The sequence below is a fragment of the Barbatula barbatula genome (assembly GCF_947034865.1).
Source record: "Barbatula barbatula genome assembly, chromosome: 24".
Classification (NCBI taxonomy): domain Eukaryota; kingdom Metazoa; phylum Chordata; class Actinopteri; order Cypriniformes; family Nemacheilidae; genus Barbatula; species Barbatula barbatula.
In genome coordinates this window covers 1718553-1744444 of record NC_136787.1, presented here as the reverse complement: position 1 = coordinate 1744444, position 25892 = coordinate 1718553, and the positions used below count along the sequence as shown (strand labels likewise).

General features: G+C 38.6%; 1 protein-coding gene across 1 annotated transcript; it reads left to right on the top strand.

Moving 5' to 3' along the window:
• Window positions 1-25844, top strand: il11ra (interleukin 11 receptor subunit alpha). Its single transcript, XM_079447887.1, has 12 exons — window positions 1-175; window positions 12801-12897; window positions 15236-15302; window positions 15726-15892; window positions 17653-17767; window positions 18341-18507; window positions 18938-19107; window positions 21498-21645; window positions 21750-21833; window positions 22333-22435; window positions 22729-22808; window positions 23553-25844. The coding sequence occupies exons 2-11, from the start codon at window positions 12801-12803 to the stop codon at window positions 22805-22807; spliced, it is 1197 nt and encodes a 398-aa protein (XP_079304013.1). The 5' UTR covers window positions 1-175; the 3' UTR covers window position 22808; window positions 23553-25844.
• The last annotated feature ends 48 nt before the right edge of the window (window positions 25845-25892 follow it).

The window sequence follows — 25892 nt, the reverse complement described above, 5'->3', positions numbered from 1 at the left end:
GGAGTGTGCCATTAGGACACGCCCAGGACAGGAAGTCCAGGCGTGTAGTGACGGTGCGCTTCTCCAATGGGAACAGCGCAACACTGTACAGACTTTACTGCGAAGTTAAAGCGCAGGCGACGCAATGGAGAGGAACCGCTTCAAAATGCTCGTTTAATGTTTGAAGAAAAGTAAGGTAAGAATTAACCACAAAGACACGACGAGCTAAGCGTTAAAGGTGCTAGTTGATGTTAAAAGAGGAAAGTTTTGTGACCGATGGAAGGTCATGTTGTTTGTTGCGCCCGGATAACGAGGATAAGCTGTATCGCATGTCTTAAACTGCGTGCTTCCCCTCTTTAAGTGTTCAAGTACTGATATAAAGTTAGTACGGAACGTGCAGCTCGGGGACGTGTTAAGCGTGTTGTTGGATTCTTGGTCGAAATGCATTGTGGACTTGACGAACATCACCGTTATTTGGCTTTATGTTATTATCCCTTAACGCTTTCTTGTCAAAAACTGATGCGTGAGAAAAAGACGATATTGTCTATTGTCAGTTCTTAAAAAAGTGCGAAAATGCTTAGGTTTTAAACTGTCAAATTATTCTTAGTATTGAAATTATTCAAAAGTTATAGGCATAACACAACCAATATGTTTTTTGTTTAGTCTTTTTACTAGTAGTTTTTTAATTGAAAACATATGCGAGTAATCATCAGTAGTGAGTATTCAAGATTGTAGGGGTAGCACATTTGTGAGATCTTTCTTTGGTCGTTCTCTAGTCTGAATATATTGCCTAATATTGATATGTTTTTATTAGCTCTAGCATTGCAGAATGCACACATGAACTTGGCATTATGTGGTTATGCGCCTGGCTCAAAAGCACGCATTGTCCTCGCTTGTGTGGTGTACTTTCACAAACACATTTCAACTTGTATCTGCATGTTAAGTGTGCTTTAAATGCACTTGCTTTAGATTTCATTTTTACTTGTTTGTGACGACATGTCTGTAATTTGAATCCTCAACTTGCTGGTTCGAACAATTTGAACTGTCAGACGTTCACTCATAAATAACTCTTTTGATGATGCAGATCACTCTTGAAGTTTTCAAAGCAGACATAAACCTGTTATTGAGAACATCACGGCGCCCTTGAATCCTAAGAGTTTGGAATGCACATTTGAGAAAAAACACTTTTATGAGAGAACTTCTTTTGAGGAAAGTCCTATATTGGCATAGCAAAAGGACAGTATTGGAGTTTAAGTTGGTTGGAATCCATAGCTCAAACCCCCTCTCTGGTTTTCGGACTTGCCGAGTTCTGTTCCTCGTTCAGAGCGATCCTTCTGAGCTCATATTTCAGCAGACGTTATGAGTGGCTGTAATCAATTTCAAATTAAAGTGGAGAACTCTGTGCTCTGTCAGGGGAACAGGGCCTCGTGAAGGGGTCCCAGTCCACCATCTCACTGGCATGCCAGCGGTGTGTTGGGTTCCGAGCAGCTCCAAGGCCTTACATGGGATTTTAAACACTGAAAGCGATCGCTTTGGCAGCCAGAGTTATGCTTGTAGAAGACAACATATTTTCCAAAAGGACTAGTCTGTGGGCTCTCGGTTCGACTAGTTGGTCTTAAGGAAGCTTAAGCAAGTCATTTCATGATTTAAACGTTTAAAAGAATCAATTTGAAACGAATTTTTTGACACAAACTCTTTCAAATGAAACGCTCACAATGTGAGATGCTGGAAAAGCAATAAGGCTATCATTATTTCTATATCAGCATAGACCGAGTTTAAATACATGCAACCCTTACTAGCCACTAAGAAATATAACTGATAAGTTTGCAAACTTTAAGGGTCACAATAGTTTTGTATGATAACAGGCATTTTGCTCAAACTCAGACAGTCTGAACATATTCTCACTCGTGACTCGTCACATATTGACGCTCGGTCAACTTCCCTCTGCGTCACTTTTTAACGCGCAGGGTACCCCATGGTGTCGTTTTTCGATGTGCATGGCACGCTTCTTTTACTGTCGTTATGAAATTGTATATTGGATATAATTTGCATGATGATGTTTCGGGGTTTGATTTAATTTTAACGGCCAGGATTGTTGCGTTTACATGATGCTGTTCACATTACAGTTTGAGTAATGTGACGGTTTTTTATCGTAATATAAAACACAAGGTCCAAGCAGTCACAATGTCGTTTAAAAATACAGATAATCCAAATGGTACCAATGCGAAACGATCGATTTGTACTAGGAACAGGTGCGAAAGCGATCACCGTCCAACGTAAATCACAGATCTTATAAAGACGACCCTCAAAAATTACGAGAATTGTGTCAGCTTCGATACCATTGGCTCTCCCGTGTCTCGTGACCGATCGCGTCATTTTGTTGATTTGAACATGAAAGGTATTGGCTCCCGCGATCGACTGCATCTAGCTAATGTTCCGGCTTAAGTTTTAACGGACACGGCATCTAAAGTTATCGTACGGCTTCAGTGTAAAAAAGTCCAACCAAAGGTTGAGAATTGGTCAGGTTTAGGTCGGTTAGGTGCTTCAAAATATTAAAATCACAAAATAATTATGAAATGCCAAGAATTGCACGCGTCTCAGTCTGGAGCATTATGCCAACAGCAACACAGTTCCCCGCTCGTCGAAAAACAGGTTGTTTTTTGCTTGGGGTCAAGGCTGGATATTGGGGGAACGTAGACAAGGCCCCACTGCTTAGGGTAAGAACTTTGTTACACAAGCAGTGCTTCAGTGATTTGTATAAGTGCTACAAACATAAGGCATTATGAGAATGTTGGGTAGGACTGTCAAATTAAGAGAGAACCTTGGTGGTGATCATATTGCGGAGATAGTGCTCATCTTGAGTTTTTAGCAACCCCTTCATTAAACTGAAATGCGGGTCATTGAGGAAAAGCTTGGGATAGGTTTGGGTTCGTTTACAAATCGAAAGTGTAAAGTTCTGTTGACGCCCACAGAGAGGAAATTAGGCTAAAATACGGTCTACATCTCCTTGTCCTTGAGGTCTGCTTTCTTGATGAATGTAAGAATGTGGCAGTTTGTGCGAGGCATATGAAATTCTTTTTGTTTACGTTCTCTCAGTTCACACGTTTCGCTCCCTGGTAAAGCTCCTGAGGTTACCCACATGCTGTGTTAAATCTTGCCATTGGATTTCATGAAACAGCGTATTGACATTGGCTGTACACTTTGCAGTATGTACGGTATTCTAATATATAAAACAGATTGACAGCATCTGCAAATAATTGAATCCTGATACAGATTATTAGAAGTTGTCATTCTGCCAAGTACCAAAATCCAACCCTTATGAAAAGCATGTATTGCGTATTCCTTTCCTTTTTGACTGACAGGATATATCGGCCCTGATCATCAGCTGTTGTTAAATTGGCCGATAGGATAAAAACAAATCATCGTCTGCAAAAACTTCGGCCTATACCCAGATTTCAGGTATCTTATCGGCGCATCCCTATTTCAAACCAAAACCAGGAATTTTAGAAATATGCCCCATATATATTAGTTATATATATTTACGTGTTTTTTTGTTTTTGCTTTAGAATTATAAACATATTTTTGTCACAATTGTCCTATGGCAAATGTAAATCTGTTTTCTGAAAACCAAACCATTCAAATAGTACGTCTATTAACTTCCACCTTATTTTCACACCTGTGTCTTGTTTTGTGCTACCTCTGAGACATAAAGTGGGAGGGAAATGAGTGAAATTGGGTATTTGTGCCATCTGTTGCACATTCATTTTCAACGTTATTTGACATTCAACACACGTGTCTAGATAATATCTAGTATTCTATGTATATTGCCCAACCCGTGCTGCGATTTAGAACTTATGGTTTCAATTTGATCGCACTTCTTTCACTTCAAGATATGATACTTTTTGAAATTGCAATATACACCAAAGAAGTTAAATGAATGACCTAATGACATACAATAATTAATAACATTACAATACTGTATCATTTTTACTGTGGTCATTTTTCTTAGATAAAGTAAAAATAAAATTGGGCACATACTAGGATATATTTCCAGAAGAGAAAGACTTATGGGATTATATACAATTAACAGTATTTTAAAGGCTTTTAGCAATAAAATAGCAAGATTTCTCCCTAAAATTGCACCTGGAGTCATTCAGCTAATGGGAGTGCTGTGTAATATTTTCAGATGTCACATTTAGTGTTCTAATCACTGGGAGGAATAAAATAACCAGAATATGCACACCTATTATTATTTTCCCCTGAGACTTGTTTGTAATAGTTGGCGATTAGATTTTAGGCAGTAGAAGTTCTGCCAGTCACGGTAACTTGTAAAGATTTCTCTCTGTCGCTCAGATTTAATAAGGGGCTTCAAACACTTGTATTCTGTCTGAGGAATGGCCACACACAATGCAAGAGCATGTTTGATAGACATGTGACTGCTGTCGGTAAGGACAATTAAGCAAAGTTCTGTTTGCCAAAGGTTTGATTGTACTGGATGCTGTGTTTTCTTTTCTTCTCTCTTTTGAGACAAGGACTCCATGAGCCAAGCATGTTGGAACAGTGGTAACAGAATATGTGCCATTTCCCAGCAGGTGTGAGTCATAGTCACAAACTACTTTATCTTCTGGAGAGAGCTCCCCTCTGTTTGGGAAGTGTATTCAAATACATATACCTGCAGGCTAAATCTGATTCTCCGTCTTGCTGTTTGACGCTTTGCAAAGCTTTGGCTGCTGGATTGTCATCATCTTTGGTTGTTTGTGTGACCTTTTCTCCTTTCTGCTCGGCATCACAGGTCAGATGGTGAGTATCTCCTCCATGGGGAGCTGTTTCAACTATCAAGTTGAGACCGTCATTCACTTGATAAACAACACAGCAGAGCATTCAACAAACTATTTAGACCACTTGTTAACTCCTCGGGTTTATACTGCCCATGACTCATTTGGCTATGATAGGATATAATGAGACTCCACAGCCATACTCCTCAGGACAGATACAGGACTAAAGAAACATGTGCTATTACATCTTTCTTCTGGTCTAAACTTTGCCAGGTGCATAAATGTTGGCTGACATAGATACACATTGGCTGGATAAAATGACAAGTTTCGGACTTTTGCGCACTTCATGATGTGGTTGCATATCGTAGTGAATTTTGGCCCATACAGCCACTGTAATTACATGCAGCGGGACTGTGGCGCCGTTTTAAATGCCAAGCATTTTAGGCTGGTGTTGACTGCTGTCATTGTCCGAGGGGCCCTGCAGTGGAGAGATCCTGTAATTCTTTGAGTTCCTTTATGGCCTGCTTTCGTGGAAGCAGGTAGCGAATCGACTGGGGCAAATGTTGTTGGGTCAAGTTTCCAAGTTTGGTTGTAACCATGACTCACAACTGCAGCATATCGAAACAAGGGACCAGGGTTCCAGTCTGGTGCAAGTTCCATGAAAGGCACTGCGCACAAGAAAACATTTGTGCCATACCAAGTTGTAATCAAGTCTCCAGGCCATGTAGGGAACCACAGAACATTGAAGTCAATCATATGAGGAGTGTTTTGTCTTGTTGTTTAATCCTCCGTTGAGTAAAGTGAGAATAAGTGTTCATTGCACAGTCTACCTTCAAGCAGAGCGGGCTGAGGCTGCAAGTCTAGCCGGGAAACCAGCCAAAAGCTCAGTCAATAGCTGGCATCTGGTAGCCATCTTGTTCTGGCCAGTGACTAAGGAAATTCCAGCCTTGAGAGGCTATGATAGCTCTTGTATAATGTACCTATCCATGCATTATTATCCCCGTTTCACATCAGATTGATGTCTGATGTAATGGCCAGCTCGAAAACGCTCATAATTTGTCGTTTTTCAAAGTCTTTATCTGTCAAACCGCCCAAACGTTGCATGGAAGGGAACTGAAGCCAGATGTTGTTTTTTCTTGGTCTTATTAGATCATTAACTTGCTTCCTGTAGAAGGGCATCACGGAGGCATTGGTTGGGCAACTCCAACAAGCCTTGCTTTGGTGTGCTTGTTTATTTGCTGTGTCATAACCCAGGCTAAATTTACTTCTCCACTAGAAATCATTGGAACCTTGCAAAAAGGTTGGCGATTTTGAGCATAGATGATGACGCACATAGATTATGCAATTTAAAATTAGGCGTTAGCAGACACTTTTATCTAAAGCAACCTACAAGAGTGAGGATACAACGCAGTGATTTAACATAGTTGTTTATCAATATAAGTGCAGTTAGAATGTGCCTGTCAAGTATTGATGGAAAATATGGGGTTTTACCCTTTTTTGATGTTTATTTTCGACAGTACAACAGTCCACATACGTTTTTCCTCTTTTTTTTTACAATACATTCTGTGAGCAGATTGATTGGCTTGATTTCAGATATTCAAAGGTATGTCAACTTTTTTTCCAGAACCTTCTAAATTTAAGTCATTAAAGCATTTGCCCTATAGTGTTATTCCCAAAGTAATGGAAATTCCAGTCTGTCTTTGGGAGACTCAGAATTGTTAGTTTTTGCCCAATTTGATTTGTATTTTATCCAGAGTTCATATCTGGACTAAGTCCATATCTTCAATGAATATCTTTCAAATTGTTCCTGGACTGAGTGATCTATTGTCTCCCAATAAATCTCCAAACCCTCCCTTCTCTTCTGGGATAAGACTTGTGTTTTTGGCCTGAGGACCTGCAAGCTCTGCCAGTCAATTATTTGCAACCATACCTTTATCTGAAAGGCTCTGGGTGGTCTTTGTTCAAGTTACAAAGAGAGAACACAGGCCACAGTCCCTTGTGTATCCACATCCTGGACTGCCTATCCAAACAACAGGGAAGATTACTTACAGCTTTATTTTCCTTGAATCTCTTGAAAGTCTTATGTTGTGAAGATCTGCTGATCCACTGTCTTTCTTTTTTCAAAGACCTGCATTGCAGTGCATCTTATCTCAAACTTACAAGGACATGAGTAGGAAATCAAATTTGTATTTTTGCAAAGAAGGGTGTTTATACTTTAATCGTTGATGGTAAGGAAGCTTTAGTTTGCATTTTCTTCTTTGGCTTTTCATTAGCTACATGTCAAGCAGACAATATTTGCCAATAGAAAATACTGTATAACGATAGTACACAAATGACATTAACAGTTATGATTCCGTCAACGTGTTAAACTGAAAACACCTTCGTTTCCATGGAAAAGCAAACGCGATTAACATAAATGTCAGTTTGGTCCAGCACACCATGAACTCTGAAGTTATTTTATTGTTGCCTTGCTCTGCCCTTTTACATGGGGAGGTATTCTAGGAACGCCACCGTGCTGTTGTATTATTCTGTCCTTGTGCAGAGGCCTTATGGCTCAACAGAATTTGTACCGCACAACTGTATGCATGTTAAATGCTGTAGCAGAAATCGACCGTTCAAATGTCTTGATTTGGTCAGTCCAGTTGAGTCAAACTTTCCACAGATCATTTGCTTGAAACTGTAGGTTCTGTCATCATCTGCCCACTCTTGTGTAACTCCAAACTGACTTTCACTGTGGAACACAGAAAAAGGTGCTATCAAATGTCAAAGCAGTTTTTCTCAACCCAAGTCCCTTTGCATGCTATAATCAAAAGCTACTATATGCCCAAACATAACCTTTTTTCGTTTTGGTCATGTCTTTTCATGCCTACACTGACTGAGACAGTTTTGTTGTAGCTTTTATACAAATTCTTCATGATGCCCCTGCCTGTATGTGTCACGTATAGGAAGTAACTGTCACCGTAGAATTTGTCAACTTAAAACAACAGTTTTTTTCCCCACTCGGACGTGTTGATGAGCTGGAATGTGAATGGGCCAAACATGGCACGTTGTCTATTTTCAGACCTCTTCTCTGCATTTTCCCCTGTAAAAACCACTGCACGGTACTCGGTGACTCATTGTTGTGGTCCATGCTTAGACTTGCCCTGAAATGCTTCAAATAATTAGTGGGGGAAAAAATGTCAAACTGCTCTAAAATGAGGGAATTGTTTCCTCGGGTCAAAGAAGCCCTCAGAAAGCAGATGCTACTGGCTCTGCTAGCATACTAGAAAATCATAAGCTTTTGAATGCTTGTTGGTGGCTTTGCTCGTGAGTGCAACACCTCACCCAAGGACTCAGGATATCCTTACTTGTAGACCTTATCAACAATGGCAATTTAATTTTCCATGCATAAACATTGATGACGTGCGATTATGTTCGACAAAGTACGAGATACAATTGTTGCAGCACAGCTGACGCTTGAAAACGATATAATATCAGTAAAGAGTATTTATGAAAATCTCTTATCACAGCGCTGTGGTGAGTTGGCCTCACCATTGGCAGGCATATCTACCCCACAGAGCACACGTTGGAATTCAATGGAAAGAAACATAAAAAGTTGGCGAGACTCACACATTCCTTCGTGATTTCTTGGCCGGCTGTCCTACTTTGAGGCAGCTTGCGTCCCCCGAGGTCCTTTTACTCTCCATCCTCTCTCACTTACCCCTCCTCTGCTCTAATCTCTTTCTCGCAATGGAGTTAGCCGTTAGCTGGCCTACTGTGATTTAAAGCTAACTGCCTGCTAATGTTAAGGACTACATAAGCCTTTTTTTTAAATGTTCACTTAAACAAATAAATAACAACAACTTTTGACAGTAAAAGACAACGTTTTTGTGTTCATCGGTAGATCATTACAATAGCAAGACAAAGATTGTGGGTTCAAATCCCAGAAACACATTGGAGACACAAAGTCTGATACAGGTTTTGAGCACCATAAAGCAGTGATGACAGAAATTGTATTTATGTAGTTTTGGACCTATGCCTCTAAGGCGGTGTTTATACTAGTGCATTTTCCTAAAAACGCATTACTCTTGGTACGGATACGCCTTAACACTACTCCAGGCTTTTCAACCCCTGAAAACGGAGACTTTAGAATAGGCGCTGTTTATTCCTGCCGCTCACTTACTGCACAGAGCAGATGCAGAGACATTTTATTCCGTTTGTCTTGCAGTTTAGTCCTACAGGGCTGACTGTATTTGGTTTTCTCTACTGCTCCTAAACGCTCTGCTGTGCTTGCGCGTGAGGTGTGCACTCTTGAAAGCCAAGGTCCCGGTGCTGCTTTTGCTGTTGATTTCCCCCGTACTTGTTCAAAAGTTATTATGTTTAGTAAATAGATCTTTAAAATTTGTGAATCAATTGGAATCACTAACAGATATTCATTGTGAATCGTTTTTCATTTTCGCTTTTAAGCACAGTTTTCGAACGACAACGAGGTAATGGAAACAGCACCTAAGGCAGCACCCAATCTTTTTCGGTCCAAGACACCCCCTCCACCCCAATGTATTCGATCATTTTTAAAGGCCCTCTCCAGCTCACAAAAACATTCCAGAACTTGATATTAGCTGGAAAAGTGTTCATTCCGTATAAAAAATGACAAATAATAAGTCAGTTTGGGCCCCCTATTGAGAAGCAGAACCACTACTTTAAGGTCTCACTATAAATAAAATGTGACAATGTTCATGTGGTCGCCTGCGTGTTTTTATCTGAAAAATGTAAACAAAATAATAATGAAGTAAAACAATATTCTTGCGCTGGCAGAGTGCAGTGATTTTCCTTAACTGAACCGAGGTAAAGTATGTAGGTTTATAGACTATAGTTCAGTTACTGAGGTGGATTACTGGCATGTGAGTAGCACTACACTTGGACATAGCGACTCCGATGAGTCAGTGTTTTGGAAGGTTCTCCACATGTGTGTGTGTGTTCCACAACCTGATAGTTGCCATTAATCTTGAGTTCTGCTCGTGCATCTCGCTTGTAAATTTTCATTTTTACTCCGGCTTGAATGTGCAAGCTCAACATCTGGTTGGCATATGTGCTGCGGTGTGTGTGTTTTGGCGTGAATATTCAAATATGAAAGCTTGTGGTCGGAAAAGTCCTCCCAAAGCCATTGAATTTTCATAAATGGTAATATTAGTAACATTTGCATCCTTTGTGCAATAAGGTGTCTTGCGATGCCATGTAAGCACAAATGTTTATTATTTTTTAGACGTGTCATAGAACATTTAGTATAGATATAGTAGTATAGATATAGAACATGTAGTCAGTAGGCACAATTTATATTATTATTATTGATACAAGTCACGCGTTATACTGCAAATTTGAAACATTAGCGATTAATGTTAGTTGCAAACCTAATTTTAAATATGTAAATGAACCGTCAGCGGTATGCTCCTGATAGCGTATTTATGTCAGCAATCTTTTTTATTCATTTGGGACTATTTTACAGTAGTGTTTTTTTATATAAGACATAATTGAGATCTTTCAGACTGCTCATGTTTGTTGGGGGCAATATGGAGTGTTATTGGGATGAAAGGGCTGTTTTTTTTCACATGGATTAACAAACTCCGCGTTTATCTTCGCCAGATGCTCTATTGTTTTGGTGTATTAGAGCCAAACAGCCAACAGACTGGATAATATATACGGCTTTATGGTCTTGATATGTCATTTACTAGCTTGTGGTCAACATCCAGCTCTGGTTTTAAGGGCTGTGGGTTTGGTAGGTTGAGGGCTTGTGCGGAGATGCATTTTTGTGGTTAGGAGCATTCCTTTGGGTGGGGGTTGATGAAGCTTTACACCGCCTGGCTCCATTGCAAAGAACCGCAGGTGCATCCACTTTCTAATCATTCCAAAAGACAAACATTTATGTGAGAAGACTGGCTGGTGCAGTCACATAATCTACAATAGAGACTGACTTAAGTCATACGTGAATCCACTGTGAATCCATAACGTGATTTTGAGTAGATTGAGAAAGCCATTTTGAGATTTATATCTAAACCTACAACCCCAAACAGGCTCAAATTCATCTTACAAAAGCAGTCCATCGCGTCTTATGACATTTGTGTGTTCAAAACAAAACCCATTCGCACCGTTCTTCTGTGACCTTATTGTATTGGCCTTAATGAGGTTTAATGTTATTTCTTTCAGGGAGTTTCTCAATGAATCCCTGAAACAATCTACTGTAGGCTGCTGAAGTTCAAGACACTCTTCAGAATTGCGTCTAAGTGCCTCTCATGACAGAGTCGTAAAGCTGACTTTTAAGGGGGTGAAACTCTCGCAGATTCCTGATGATAACACACAGAAAGTCTTTATGAGACACGTGAGGTGCTGCACCTCACCGCTGAATTTGACAGTCACTTGAGAGCGGAGAACATGGAGGACATCCAGACATGAAATAACAGCTGTGAGCTCAACACGTCTCAAGGCTTATTACATATAGTGTGCCTGAAAAATGACATTATAAGAATTTTAGGGAAATGTAGATATTCTGCTTGTCACAACCTTGTGATAGCATATACAACTCATACCCCACTGTAATCTGGTTTTGAGAAGTCAAACTGTTCAGACAGTCTGGTGTATGAAGAATGTTCCCAATGTCCGATGATGATGATACATTTAAACCACATTAAAGTGAAGTATTTTGCTTCATTCTGACAGATTTACTGCCGAGGACTGATAAAATGATAATGATCATATGTACAGTGTTTCCCCGTACTGTTGTACACTACTGTTACTGTTGATAAACTATTCATGTTCCCAAGATGCTCTGGGTTTTTCTCCACACAGTATATATCATTGAGATTAATAAATGTGGGAATTAAGGTAAAGTGATACTTCACCCACAAATGAAAATTCTGTCATTTACTCGCCCTCGGATTTGTCAAAACCTGTATGAATTTCTTTGTTCTGCTGAACACACAGGAAGTTTGTAAATTTCCTGTTTGTTATAAAGATTGTAAAATCTCATCCCCTGTTGACTTCCATAGTATTTATTTGCCCTACTTTGACAGTAAATGGTGGATTAGAACCGACATTCTTTCAAATTGCTTCCTGTGTTTAGCAAAACAAATACATTTATACAGGTTCAGCATAATCTAAGGGTGAGTAAATGATGACAGAATTTTCATTTTTGGGTGAAGTATCCCTATGTAATTCAATTTAATTCTCATTTCGCAGTTAAATACAGTGGTGTCTAAAATGAATGCTATGCAAGACTTCATTATCTATGTTTACATGCAATAAATATTTAGTTAAATTTAGTTGAAATGTATTTCTATAGAGAAATCAGTTTTACAAAGACCGTAGTAACAAAAGAGAAGATGTACTTATGTGGTATCATTGCCGTTTTCTCAATACAATGTCAAAATATTATATATTCAATTAAATTGTCTACGTTCGTATTCTGTATTCATAATTCTAGTTTCTACGACGCTTTTTATAATTAACAATCTAAACCTTTTACTTTTATATGTATTGCGTAACATTGCATACATAAGTCGATAAATGAAACCTTCCAGAGTCATGCAGATATTTCCTGAACCTACAGAAGTCTTTGAAACGGCGTTCGACGGGTAGGTCACAGACGCTCTCCTGTCACTTATTTGTTTATAATGTTTACAGCGTGTTGATACGAGGTTCCTCTGAGTCATATTTCTGATAGCAGACCAGGCTCATTTGACGTCAGTGCTGTTTTTCCACCGCACGTAGCCCAGAGTCCCTTCGACCGGCAATTAATGAGGATGAATCAGAAAACAGACTTCCCATAATCCCATAAATGGGGCAGTCAACCGCGATGCATGGAAACAAATGTACTGTTTAAATGGAAGTGTCCGACTGTAGCACACTTATGTCCCGGTGGCTTAATTGCTTGAAATTCGAGTGGTTAATCGCTCTGTTGCCCCACAGCCTGATTGGTTGCTAGGCAGGTGGGAATTTCTCATCGGATCCCCTCTTAGACTTGGAACATCCATTCAAGCAACTCTAACAGGCTTTGATGATGTTTGTCTTTTACAGATGCCCAGTTTATTGTCATGTCCTGGTGGTCTAATAGTCATTGGGGTCATCTCTCTCTTCTCTGTCAACATCAATTCGGAGATATGGACCAATGAAGGTACTGGGTTTTTTTTCCTAATCTATTTTCAGACCTGCATATGGGACTACTTTAAAATGTCTGTAACGTGTTTTGGTTTAGACGAAGCCTGTTAAAATCAGGCTTCAACCAGATACATTTTGTAACGCTCCGCCAAAAGCCTTTATGATTTATAGAATTTCTGTTAATCCATACCGGGAACGCATCCACGGTTTCGTAGAACATTAAACATCTCTGGTTAAAACTCAAGTCGAGCGCGGTCTCTACGGCCTCGCATATAGATTGCACAATGAATGTGAGACCGAGTACAGTCCGTATGTGTGCCGTGGCTCCAGTTTTGCTGGCTGGAGGGGAGAAATCTGAGTAATGTGGTGGGTTTTCAAATAATATGCTTTTGCCAATATTTCCTGAAAGCAGACATTGAGCACGACCATTTCTGGAGTACACTTAGACCCTGGGCGATGCAGGGAAGCCACTCCCACTGTGTGTGTGTGTGTGTGTTTGCCACTCTTTGTTCCACACTTGGCTGTAATTGCCTGTTATTCTGTCCTGATATAAATACTAAAATCTGACAAGGCAGAAAAGCACAGTAATGCAAATTCTTTTGCAGACAGACTCTGCATCTCTGCGCAGGAGCTACTTCAGAACTGTTGCTTGCCAGGATACGAGATTCACAGTTCAAGTTGTTTTTAAGCAAGTTATATAGGCTATTCAAAATGACTTACCACGTTGATATAATAATCATGTCATTGATATAATAACCATGTCATTGATAATTGAAGATCAGATTTGATTTATGGCCATCACTTTACAATAAGGTGCTATTACTTAACATTACTAAATGCATTAGCTAACATCAGGGTAACAATAAACTATTTAGTTTTTTTATTAATCCTTGTTAATGTTAGTTCATGTCAATACAGTTATTCATGTTAGTTCATGGTGCATTAACTAATGATACCAGTGACAACATTTGATTATAAATAAAGTTGACTTGACATTATTAAATAGTGCTTTTCATTGTTACAATTTTCATTGTTACGAAGCAGCTGTACATTTAAAAATATTGACTATGATCAAAACACAAGTTATTTAAGTTAAAACAAAAGAGGTGAACACCAGCAGAATGCAGAGACGCGCACACACAGGTTCATACACACCCACACGCATAAAACACAACTTCACACACACACACACACACTAAACGTGGTTCTCTCCGAGAAACACGCGTTTAACATAAGAGGGAAAAACAGGTCAAATATTATACAGACTAAAAATTCCTGTATGTAATAATAAATTAAGCCGAATACAATATTAATGTATCAGTAAATTCAAAAATTAACATGAATGAATATAAATAAATGCTGTAGAAGTATTGTTCATTCTTAGTTTATGTTTGTTAAACTTATTGTTAACAAATAGCACCATATTGTAAAGTGTTAGCGATTTATGTCACACCAACAACAGCGTATTGATTTTAACACAAATATGATCTGTTTTGATATTATCTTGTGACAGACTAACAACCACTTCAAAATGGTTTACTTGTTGAACACAGACAAGCATTAGGGCTACATTTCATAGTATCAATTCAATTCATCAAACTCCCCGGCCAGTTTCTCAATTTTTTTTTGTACAATTTTAAAAATTATATATATTTGTACCGCTGCTGTGGCCTCATTGGGATATGCAAGTGCTTATTCGAGCATACTTAAAAACCAGTAGACTATCCGACTACAGGGCTTGCAAAATCGGTCACTGGGAGGGCAGTGCTATCCCAAATAGTTAAATAAAATGTATCTGCCCAAGTATCTGCAACTTTTGTAATTTGATGTCTATGGTGGTACTCAAAAAGTTCACTCATTTACCTTAGTCATTTCAATACTTCGATTCTGACACATAATAATTGTATACACTATTGCTAGCATTTGTTCAGAAGATGTTTTTGATTGATGTTTCAACTCCTATTCAGTTTTCTTCATAGTATGTATGTTTATTTTGGGCTAGTTTTGTATCTAATTTATTTATATAGCGCTTTTGATTGATGCAAACCAGCTTTATACCACTGGAATATAACTGGAAGAAAATGCCAACGGTCTGCTAGTGAGCAACCAAAAAATACGGATGTTTTGGACATACTATTGAATTTGACCTCGACAGGAGATTTTTTTTAAAGAATCAGAAGAACATCTTTTAAATTTGAACTTCTTTTTTTATGTATTATATTTTTTTGTCCATGGAAAACCTCATCTGTTATATAATATTCAACACTGTTGATATGATTGTAGCCTTGATAACGCAATGACATTTGGAGTAATCCCTTTCTGGACTACACCGGTCACATGTTCCTTGTCTCCAGTTTCAGACGTCCAATTTGGCAGACTGGGCTCCAGGGTCACCCTCACATGCGAAGGCTCCCACGGCGGGTATGTACTCTAGTCTACATAAGGCCATACTAGAAGTCCGCTAAGCTTTCCTGTAAGGAGGAATAGTAGTGTGAAGAACTGCCTTCTGAAGGGGCACGAGGCCAGTCCTTGCAGGGTTCGGACACATTGAACCTATTTAGTGAGAGTAAAGTGGGTTTGATTCCCAAGTCTCATATTTTGGCAGGTCTGTGTTTTGTGCAAGGGCACTTGTTGAATATCCATATGTTTTGCCAACGCACACACTATCCGAAAGAATCCGACTGCCAAACATAAGATTTGCTTGAGTAAAAAGATACCCGGTCAGTTGGCGTTATTTTGTCGCAGGTATATCTGGGGTTTCTTTGATTGTAGCAAGCTTGCACTGAAAGTAGGTGAAGGTTCTCGACTGAGATGTTGATTGTGAGTTTTGGACTGGCTCGACAGGTCTCCAGTGGAATGGAGGCTCAATGGAAGCTCAGTACAGCCGCGGCACGTGCAGATCTCAGAGGGTTCGCTTACGCTCCTGAACGCCACGCACTCTATGGAGGGCAACTACAGCTGCCACGATGATAGAGGGACCTTACTGAAGACCATCAAACTACAGCTGGGACGTAAGTCAACTTCAGCCATACAAGAGTCCCTTGTTTTTAGTTTTGACTTTATTTGATCAAATATGTAGGATGTTTTTAAGTACGAACGTTATGGTTTGTCCATTTTGTCAGCTAATGTCTTCAATGAAAATCAGACACTATCATATCCCTTATGAACTTGTTTTCATCTGCATTAAACTAAATATGACATCTACTCTGGCTAAAGCTATTGTTTTGTAATACTTGTCATAGCAACACAATCACAACAGATCCAATTCACTTTAAATCATACCATTGGGGCCTACAGGGACTGTTTCAATAGAATAAGTTGACCTGTAGATGCAAAGTTACTCATAGTCAGTAGAACATCTTTTGAGGGATTATCATAGTTGTGTAGCAGATATTAGAAAGGTTTTTTCAAGTGAACTTGCAAATTAAAGTGTTACCTGTTCTTATTTTTGCCAATGAATAACAACTGCACCAACATTTTGACATTACAGCCACAATGGTTACAAACTCGAGAGAGAGAGAGAGAGAGAGAGAGTTTGTAACTATTGACATTTTGTCAAAATGTTGGTGCAGTACCACCACCTGCTATGTTGAAGCGTTAACCAGTTACTGGCACAGAAATATTTCCGATATTATTATCACATGTGTTTTATTAAACCCATATCTATAATCAACACCTGACAATATTGTCAACGATGTACATTACACCGCACTCTGGGGTGCTTGATTCTGATTGGCCAGTCACGACATTCCAAAGTCTGTAATTCCTTAATAACAGCTGCTCAGTGAATAAAAGAAAAAGAATGGTGTGAAGGGATAAATCCTTTATTATAATCACTGCAACACTGTTTCAAACACACTTCCTGTTTGATTTCATGGTGATTTTAATACCAAAAGGAAAAAGCCTTACCGCGCGATAGATCTGCATTGGTTACAACTGAGCTCATAAATATTTCAAATCAATACTTAATGTATAATAATTGACTCATGACACAATCCACCATGTTATAAGCGGGATAATGTACAGTCAGCCGGTTGTCCTTTCATTGTGATAAGACCCTCCTCCTCCCCAGGTTGCCTAGACTCAGTTGAGAAACACGACATGATGTTGAAAATTGGGGTGTCAAAAGTACTAAACAACAGTACGATGCAAAATAAAATCTAAATAAAAGAGAAATGCATTTAACAGTAAAACAAGCTAAATCTATTTATAAACTAATAAATATAAATCTAAATTGAGTACTACTTGAAGGCTCCATTCAATTTATTTATTATTAACATGTTTGTTGTTTACATTTTTTTATGTGTCAAAACTTCACTGCTGTTGTTATGGGCTGTTATTGATATAATGATATAACTTTAGGTATCCTGGCAACCCTGTCCACTAAGTGTATACATCTCGCAATAGCTTGAGGCTTCTGAAATGGCACTTTTACTCGTACAGATTGTTGGAAAGCAGGAAATGTACCAGTTAAAAGGAAACACTTGACCATTGTGCCCGGGGAGCAGCGAAACAGAAAGGGCGTACAACTACACGCTTACTCTGTTTAACTCGGGCCACTTCCTCTAACAGGAAGTCACTACATCACAGCTCCACAGTTTCCTGATAGGAAGGGTGAGATTGTCGACTCGGGAGTGTTTTTAAGTTTAGTCTACCACACGTTCCCTCATGCCCTTGAACAAAGTGCCAAACTTAAACAGCTCAGTTGTGCAGATGGTGATTTGTAAATATAGTCAATTGTGTTTAAGGTTTCTTGATTTCCTTCTTTCAGATCATCCTCATTTTGTCCATATATCTTGCCGTATACCAAATCATAATAAAGTGTACTGCTCCTGGACTCCGACTAAAACATCACACCTGCCAACATTCTACAACTCCTCCTACAGGTACAGTCCATCATTTGCGAAAATGCTAAATTGTAGTATACACTTCATACACATTTATTATTATTTTCAACACTAAAGGATGAGGATTTCCAAGCTTCATAAATAAATGAGCAAGGAAATGTATATTTTGACATGAATAGATCAAATTTGAAGGCTCTACTTGTGGGAATGTGGGAAAACACTAAGCACATTAAAACTAAAAACATGACATTGATGTATTATTGTCTATTGTTTATCATTTCCTCGGGCCAGGGATACATTTGTTTAAAGAGACAAAACAGAACTAGTTTCTGATCTTTGAGCAGTCTTTTCTTAAATGCTTTCCTGTGGCTCAAGGTTGTGGGTTTGATCCCAGGGGATTGCACATACAGAAGAAACAAATGTATAGTGGAATGCATTCGAAGTCGCTTTGGATTAAAGCGTATGCCAAGTGCATAAATGTAAATGGAACAACTGCATTTTCATTGATATTGTTTAACTTAAATATGAATATACATGCGAGCAAGGCAAAATAAATGTTGTTGATTTCCAGTAGGGAACACATCTCTTACATACTTCTGTCGTTCTGTATAGCACTAACGCCAGAGTGTTTGGACCCTGCAAGCAGGACTTCAATGGGGAGAATGAATGTTCCATCACTAACCCTCCACTCTGGTCTGCAAATCTCCTGGTGAACGTCACTGAGATCAACCCGCTGGGATCCAATTCCACCATCTTCAAAGTAGATGTTCACAAACTCTGTACGTCTGTCTACAAATCCATTCATGTCTTTTAAATGTCATTAGGATGTTTTTGAATGCGTATTATGATTTACCATCTTCCAGAAAACACTAGAAGGGATTAAAAGTTCAGTTAAAAACTGACATTGTTTTACCTTCATATGATTTCAAACCTGTGTGACTTCTTTTTTGTCGGCAGAACGCAAAAGACAATTTACTTCCTTTGTGAGACGTTTTCATGTTAGATTTTGTGTTCTGCAGCCATATAAAGGTGTTCGACCATATGAGATTGAATAGATAATGACATAATAACTTTTTATTTTGGGGTAATCTATCATTTTTTAAAGGTTCGTTGGTCACTTTACATTACAAATTAAATCATTTAAAAGGTGAAATTAGTTTTCTCAGAATTAGTTTGTTTATTACTTTTCTTTTATTTATGTGACTCTAGTAAAACCAGATCCTCCAGAGGATGTTAAAGTTGTGCAGGTGGATGGTCAGCCCACCCAGTTACTGGTCCAGTGGAAATATCCAGAGTCCTGGCCTGATGATATGAGGGGCGCCTTTCCATTAAAATTCTTACTGCGATACCGGCCAATTGGTTCCAGCTTCTGGTCATCGGTAAGAAACTTGTACAGCATCTATACACGAAAAAACAGTTATACCCAAATATGATAATTCTCACATAAATGTACTCACAATCCCTGAGCTTTATCACTTCCTTTCTTCAGTTGAACACAAACGAATAACTTCAGAAGTGCATGCACCCCACTAGTCACAAGAAGTTACAGATGTGCCGATAACACGTCAGCATGTTAATAATATACAAAGACGAAAAGAAGCATTTTTTTGTTCCAAGTGCTGACAGGCATTTTAATGTTCGCTGATATTAATTTTACTGATATTTTAAATATAATGTATTTATAATGTTAAACCATACAAAACAAAACATTTGCCTCTTTCCTATGCGAATGCCTTAGTTGAAATTGAAATAACATTCTGCGGACTGCAGCGTATTTCTTCAGGGTGGGTTGTGTTGCGTAAAAAAGTGTTTATACTGTATGTAAACACATGCAGACATTTATTACAGGTATAAACGCTCTTAAAAAAATCAAACTTCTGCCATCATTTACTAACCCTCTTGTTGTTCCAGCCCGCATGACTTTTATTTGGGCAGACCTGCATTAAACACTTGATCCTCTCTATCCATTCTATGAATAGTGACGTCAGAAGTCTTGTGGAAGGCTTTAATGGGCATACACTGTATGTGTGGCCACCAGCATCCAACTCATTTATGTTAACGGGATGTAAAAAGACCAGTTGAGCCCCATTGGACTCGTGGGGAAGTTTTATGTTCTTCAAGTTGAAGAATACGTCTGCTGTTGTGTTTTTTTGCATGGTACATCAAATTCTGTTTTCAATACTTTGATCTCTTGAATGTTCCAAGATTGATTTAAAATCAACTTAGTGTCTCTAACACATCTTAGTTCATACTTGAAGTTTGGTGCTTTTGGTGCGGACCAAACATGGCATATGCGAACACGCCCATAGTCACCAGAATAACATCTCTCTTTATTTTCTTATGTGTCTGTAATCAGATTGTATATGAGTCTAATAAACAGTGATGTATTCTTTGTAACACAAACACACACACCGCTTATCTTGAGTTCTCTCGTTCCCTGCGTGGACTGATCTTATCTTGTTTCATGAGGCTGCTTTCATCAGAGAACCAGATGTTAGCTGTCTCCAGACCTGTTTGTGTATCTTTCAGCTGACAATAGAATAAGAAAGCCATTATAAACATGTTTCGAAATGAAATATAATGCGACAAAAAACTTTTGTGGAACATATGTTTTAGCTCGTAAAAATATATATATTTTTGAAGATTTATTTTGGGGCGTTTCTTCATTTAATTGGACAGCTTTTTTTGATGAGAGGACAGGAAGTGAAGTGGGGTGGGATCGGAAAATGACCTCGAGCCTAGACTCGAACTCGGGTCGCCCGGAGCACAACAGCTCCATATGTCGGAGCACTTAACCGCAAGCCTATCGGCTCCGACAGCTCGTAGAAATATTAAATGTTTTGAATAATGTTTTTATTGACTCTTCTACTGTTTTTAATAGTGAAAATAAACCTGTTGTAAATTGCAGCGTTACTGTGTCAGACGTCAGATGCAGTACTTTTCGGTTTTGTTTTAACCCCAAAGAGCTACAGCTTGCAACTTGGTCCGAGTCACAAAAGTTGTCAGGAAACATCAATCAGTGATCTATAATAATGGAATCTCATACTTTTGCATCCCACTGTATGTGAAAGCTTGAGTAAGGCTGTGATCACATTTGACTTCTTTATTGAAGCGTCTAGCGTTTGTTTTACATTATAATCCTATGGAGTCTTTTTCTGCAGCTCAGAGCATCTTTTGAAGTAGAAAAACTGTAAACAATTAACACACTCCGTCAAGCACCTTTTCCGCAGCTAACCAATGACAAGCGAGTAGAAAGAACCTGTCGTTTCCATAACAACATGCAAGGAAGGTGATTGATTGATCGAGCAGGATTAAGCTTGAAAATATAAAAATGCCGTTTGGAGAATAGTTTTGTATAAATGTTAACTATAAAAGTTAAATTTTCACTTTCAGTAACTTCTAGTGAGAAAATCAAATATGTGATTAGTTACTGCAGAGACGCTCTCTGTTTATTATTCAAATCCACTTCCCTTACGCTGCCTAGGAAGCCTGTCTCTCTGAGCTGCCTTCCTGCACAAATGCTGCCTCTGAACGTTGCCGGCTGCTTTTTCTAACCACTTCGCTGCAAGCTTTTTTTTCTATTGTCAATAGAAGTCATGTGTGAACACAGAGGTTATTGTTCCAGTGTGATTCATTAGAATTTTTCACTCTTTAATATGCACTAAAATCCCTCAAGGGAGAGTTTCCGCATGAGCGGAGCATCAATACTTCCAGCAGGTCTGACAGTGATGTTATTTTTCAGCAAATGTATCCGTTGGTGTTTTTTCAGATGGAAACAGATGAAGACATCAGTCTAAGGATTATGGATGCTTTGGCGGGTCATCTGCATCAGGTCCAGGTCAAAGCTCAAGATGCTGTAAACAACTACAGCCAGTGGAGCGAGTGGAGTCATGTTGTAGAGGCTCGCCCGTGGACCGGTGAGTGACCCCACACAGAAACAGACATATGTTTGCAGACATCATTATAGACTGGAGCTGCTCATGAATCGAATTCTATTCAAAATAGACGTTTGTCGTTTTAGAGTCCTGGGATGAGCCAACAGAGGAACCTTTTGATATTCCAGTCTTCAATTCATTTCCAGTCAGAGCAACAGAGAAGTCTCCAGGTATAGACCACTCGAAACTTCATTCAAGTAAATAACTAAACCGTGTCAATTCTCACTTAGACGATTGACCTTTTTTCCCCACAATAACTGAGAAGTCTTGGCCGGGCTAACTTGCACGCATCTGATACTGCGTATTTACTGTCTTGATCCAAATCTCCCTCTAAACATCATCCAGATGGTTTGGACTTGTTTAGGGGGCTGGGCTTTTCCCATTATCCTACTTTGACCAATCAATATGTAACAGCCCTCCAGAATGCTGTCATGTGGCAGACACCAGCATGTGTTCTTTATTAGCTAACTGAGACTTGTATTGATGGCTCTTTATGTTCTTCAAGACCAGTGGTCTCCAACATGGTAAACTTTTTTGACGAATCTGTGACTCGATTTGGCAGATCAGCGCAACATGTTCAATACTTGCAAAAACGCACATCCAGTAAATGATTAATTTATAAATAAAAAAATGAGTAAATCATCACTTTTCCTTTCTTCTGTTCCTCAGATTCAGCAGTAGACCAGACTGGAAGTCTTGGGCTGTTGGTTTTGCTGGGGCTGTTTGCGGCAGTCATGGTGGCTGTTTTACTGACCATCATAGCCCTTCTGTGGTGAATAACTTGCATCCTTTTACATTTCGTCGACTTGAATGATAAGGTTCTATCTGCGATTTTTGTCAAAATTGAGTTATTCTGTGCTAACTGATTTAAATAATGTGATGTTCTTTCTTTGTTTTGGGACTTTTCCCTAATGGAATGCAAAAACTTTGAAGCTCGTCCTCAAAACTGCTCAGACGCAGATAGAACCAGAATTCCAGGCCAACGATTTATCTGTATTTAGTAAATGACACCTTTTTATAGATCTGGCATTGATAAGACACCTGCTGTTTTCTTGACTGTTAAAGGGTGCGACAAAAGAAACAAGACAATGTGAAGAATCAAGAACTGACCTCCATGGTGAAGATGAAGTCCATACCGATCTAAAGTGAGCGAGAGCTGAGGTCTGCGCTGTTTATACGCGGTGAACGAGAACGCACGCTTAAAGCTCTATTTATGGAGAGGCTACTGTCAATGTTGATGCTTGGAGAACCTTCTGATATTTTAAAGGGTGATACCTTCTCTTTGCCCAAGATGACAGAACCAACTAAATTGGGTGTTGTATTTTCACATTGGCTATAAGGAAGTGATTGGATGTCATTTATAGGTCACATTACACACTGCAGAACTTTGAGAGTGACAACAAAACCGAACAAAAGGTCTTTGTTAAAAGCATAGCAAAGTTTGTACCCAATCCAGTTACAGTCAAATATAGTTTATGGTCTTGTTTAGTAGAAGCAGAGGAATAAACGGCATGTGTTCCTTTGAATTGTGCATTGTGATGTCATCGTTTTTAGATCTAAATTTGTGTTTCAAGTGGGAGAATCGCAAGATATAAACATGATGATTTAAATGACAGCCGTCTGTTTTTTATTAGCCGGTTTGCTTCGAGTGTCTTACAATTCAGAAAAGACTTATCATCATGTTATTCCAAATTTGAATGTTTAATCATTTGTTTTTGTGAAGCACAAACTATCTTTACGTGACTTATTTCACTTATTTTAACATGCCCAACCTAGCGTAGCATAGCGACACATCATTTAAAATTCTTGTCACACAAGACTCTCAGAAGTTGTTTTGAATTTCAATTTCATCGACTATTTTTCTTTACTTTGTTTTCAATTCTTTCCAGATTTGAGAAGTTGGCATGAAATCTGCGATTCAGCTCTCAAAGGGCACCACGATAGGGAGTCACCACAACACCGACAGACTACAGTACCCACAATCCACCTCTCCTCTCGCTGCTCAGGGGATGGGCTCCTTTCAGCGGAGCTCCGAGTCCCGTGAACTGTGAACAGCTCGATAATGTAGCACAATGCAATAGAAAAACACGACGATTTCTGTCTTTCTTTTTTTTTATTTCTTTCTGTTGAAAGCTAATTCTTGGGACAGTGAAACATTTTATTTCACAAAGTATATTTTTGTATTACTCTTGCCTTCCTCTACAGAACTCTACTCAATTTGTGACGCTTGGAATGCTGTGAAAAGGCTTTGCAGTTGGTTGGATTTGTGGAGCACATAGGGCATTATGGAGAAAACGGTTTTGTCTGTGTCAGACAAACTCCCTCATTGGCTGAACCTTCGCAGCTTTGTTTGGATGACAGAATGTTTGCTGTCTTGGCACTCTATGATGGACACAACGTTTTTTCCCTCAGTGCTTTAGACACACAAGACTGCTTTGTATCTTGTCCTGCAGAGGTCTTCACAAAAAGAACAATTTCATAACAGGTGGACATGTCTGCATTGATCATTTTTCTCAGACGTGCTTGTTGTATTCCAGCATGATTATCAATACGGAGGACACACAAATTCACAGCTGGCACAGACCTTCAAAGCACAGACGACTTCTACAAAACCTGCCCATTGTCAGTGCAGCGAATCGAGACATGAATGTAAATCAGTCTTACAATGTTGTATGTACGCATTTGTGAGGTGGAATCTGATTTCTATGTTGAAGCTAATACATATTCATGATATGAAATGCTTTTGAGGCTTATCTACACGTTTATATTGTTATAAATTCATGCAGTTATATTGTACAAAAACTTCTGTAGATTTCTATACATATCTTTTTTGGCCATGAGTTCTCCCCAGTGTTATAAAGCTCAAGTGCATGCCTTATGTCATTTTGTTATACATGACAAAATATATTATTTTAACTATAATTTCAAACACATTCTTTTTAATTTTATGATATTGAAGCTCTTGGTTCTTGCAAAAACTGTAGTTATTTTAAGTAGTTTGTGCTTAATGTGTTTGACAATTTTTGGCAGTCTCCGCAACTGCGCCCAAAAGCCAAAATCTTATGCATTTATTTCTTTTTATTAGGATTTTAATTAAGTTGCTGTTGCAGAATTGACTTAAAGGACGGGTGGGGGATTTCAGAGAGGCTAACAGTATAGCAAGCTAACATTTAGCATTAAATTGCACATTCTTCTTTAAGAACCGAGTGCAATGATTGGACGAACATGATCCTGCGCCTTTCACAGAAAATATTTATTTATACAGACTTGTTTAGACCACTTTACTCAGCGGTTACAATCAGGATGTGAAGAGACTTAACCAGCATAAAAACCTTGTTGCTTAGTGTTATTGTTTCTCTATGCATATTTGCACCATTGGCAATCTAACGTATGTTATTTGTGCTTTCTATTCCACCAGCCTTAGCGTATTATGGGACTACAGTATTTATGCTAATACTGTCTGGAAAGATTGGTGCTAGAGATTCAATCACCAGCAGTTTTCCTTGCAAATATGCAGAGAAGCTTTCGTCAACAAGTCGGTAGTAATACTGGTGTTGGTCTATTGGTTTGTAGTTTATTTGGTCATACATTTGTTTCCTCACTCAGAACTGAATTTTGTAAAGTTATGGATGATGTCAGGACAGCAGTTTGTGAGAAACAGAAATTCGTGTCTGCTTATGAAGAAGTACAGCAGACTTTTGGTTTATTATAAATAGGCTACTGTATATATCACATGACCCAAATTGCAAGAAACATTTACAAATAATCTACGGTTGGCTGGAGAGATGATACATACTTTGTCATAAATGTGTTGATCACTATGAGCTTTTTCCCTTTACTTTCGTGTTGCATGCAGGATGTAAAATGGATGAGATTAGAAACATTGGACTACTGTTGCCTGTTAAAAAACATGTCCATTGTGTATAAATATATATATATATATATGAAGAGTTTGTTTCCAAAATGAGAAAAAAAATCATTATCATGTTTGTTTTAGTTATAATGGCTTAAATCTAAACAAACCAACTGCAGTTTGATTGATATTTATTGGAATGCACAATAATAAAACATGATTTTTATCTCATTTTGCAAATAGACGCTTCATATGCATTTGCCTGTAAAACATAAGCTTATCCTCTGCATATTTTTGTGAAATAAAAGGTATTTTATCAGAAGAATGATTGAAATATGATTTCATACAGTTCTAATAGAAACAGGGTTGTGATGGG

Coding starts and splice junctions, on each gene's coding strand:
- il11ra (XM_079447887.1), top strand. CDS start 12,801: ATGCCCAGTTTATTGTCATGTCCTGGTGGTCTAATAGTCATTGGGGTC. Junction 21,646..21,749: donor AGAGGCTCGCCCGTGGACCG/GTGAGTGACCCC, acceptor TTGTCGTTTTAG/AGTCCTGGGATGAGCCAACA. Junction 22,436..22,728: donor ACCATCATAGCCCTTCTGTG/GTGAATAACTTG, acceptor TGACTGTTAAAG/GGTGCGACAAAAGAAACAAG.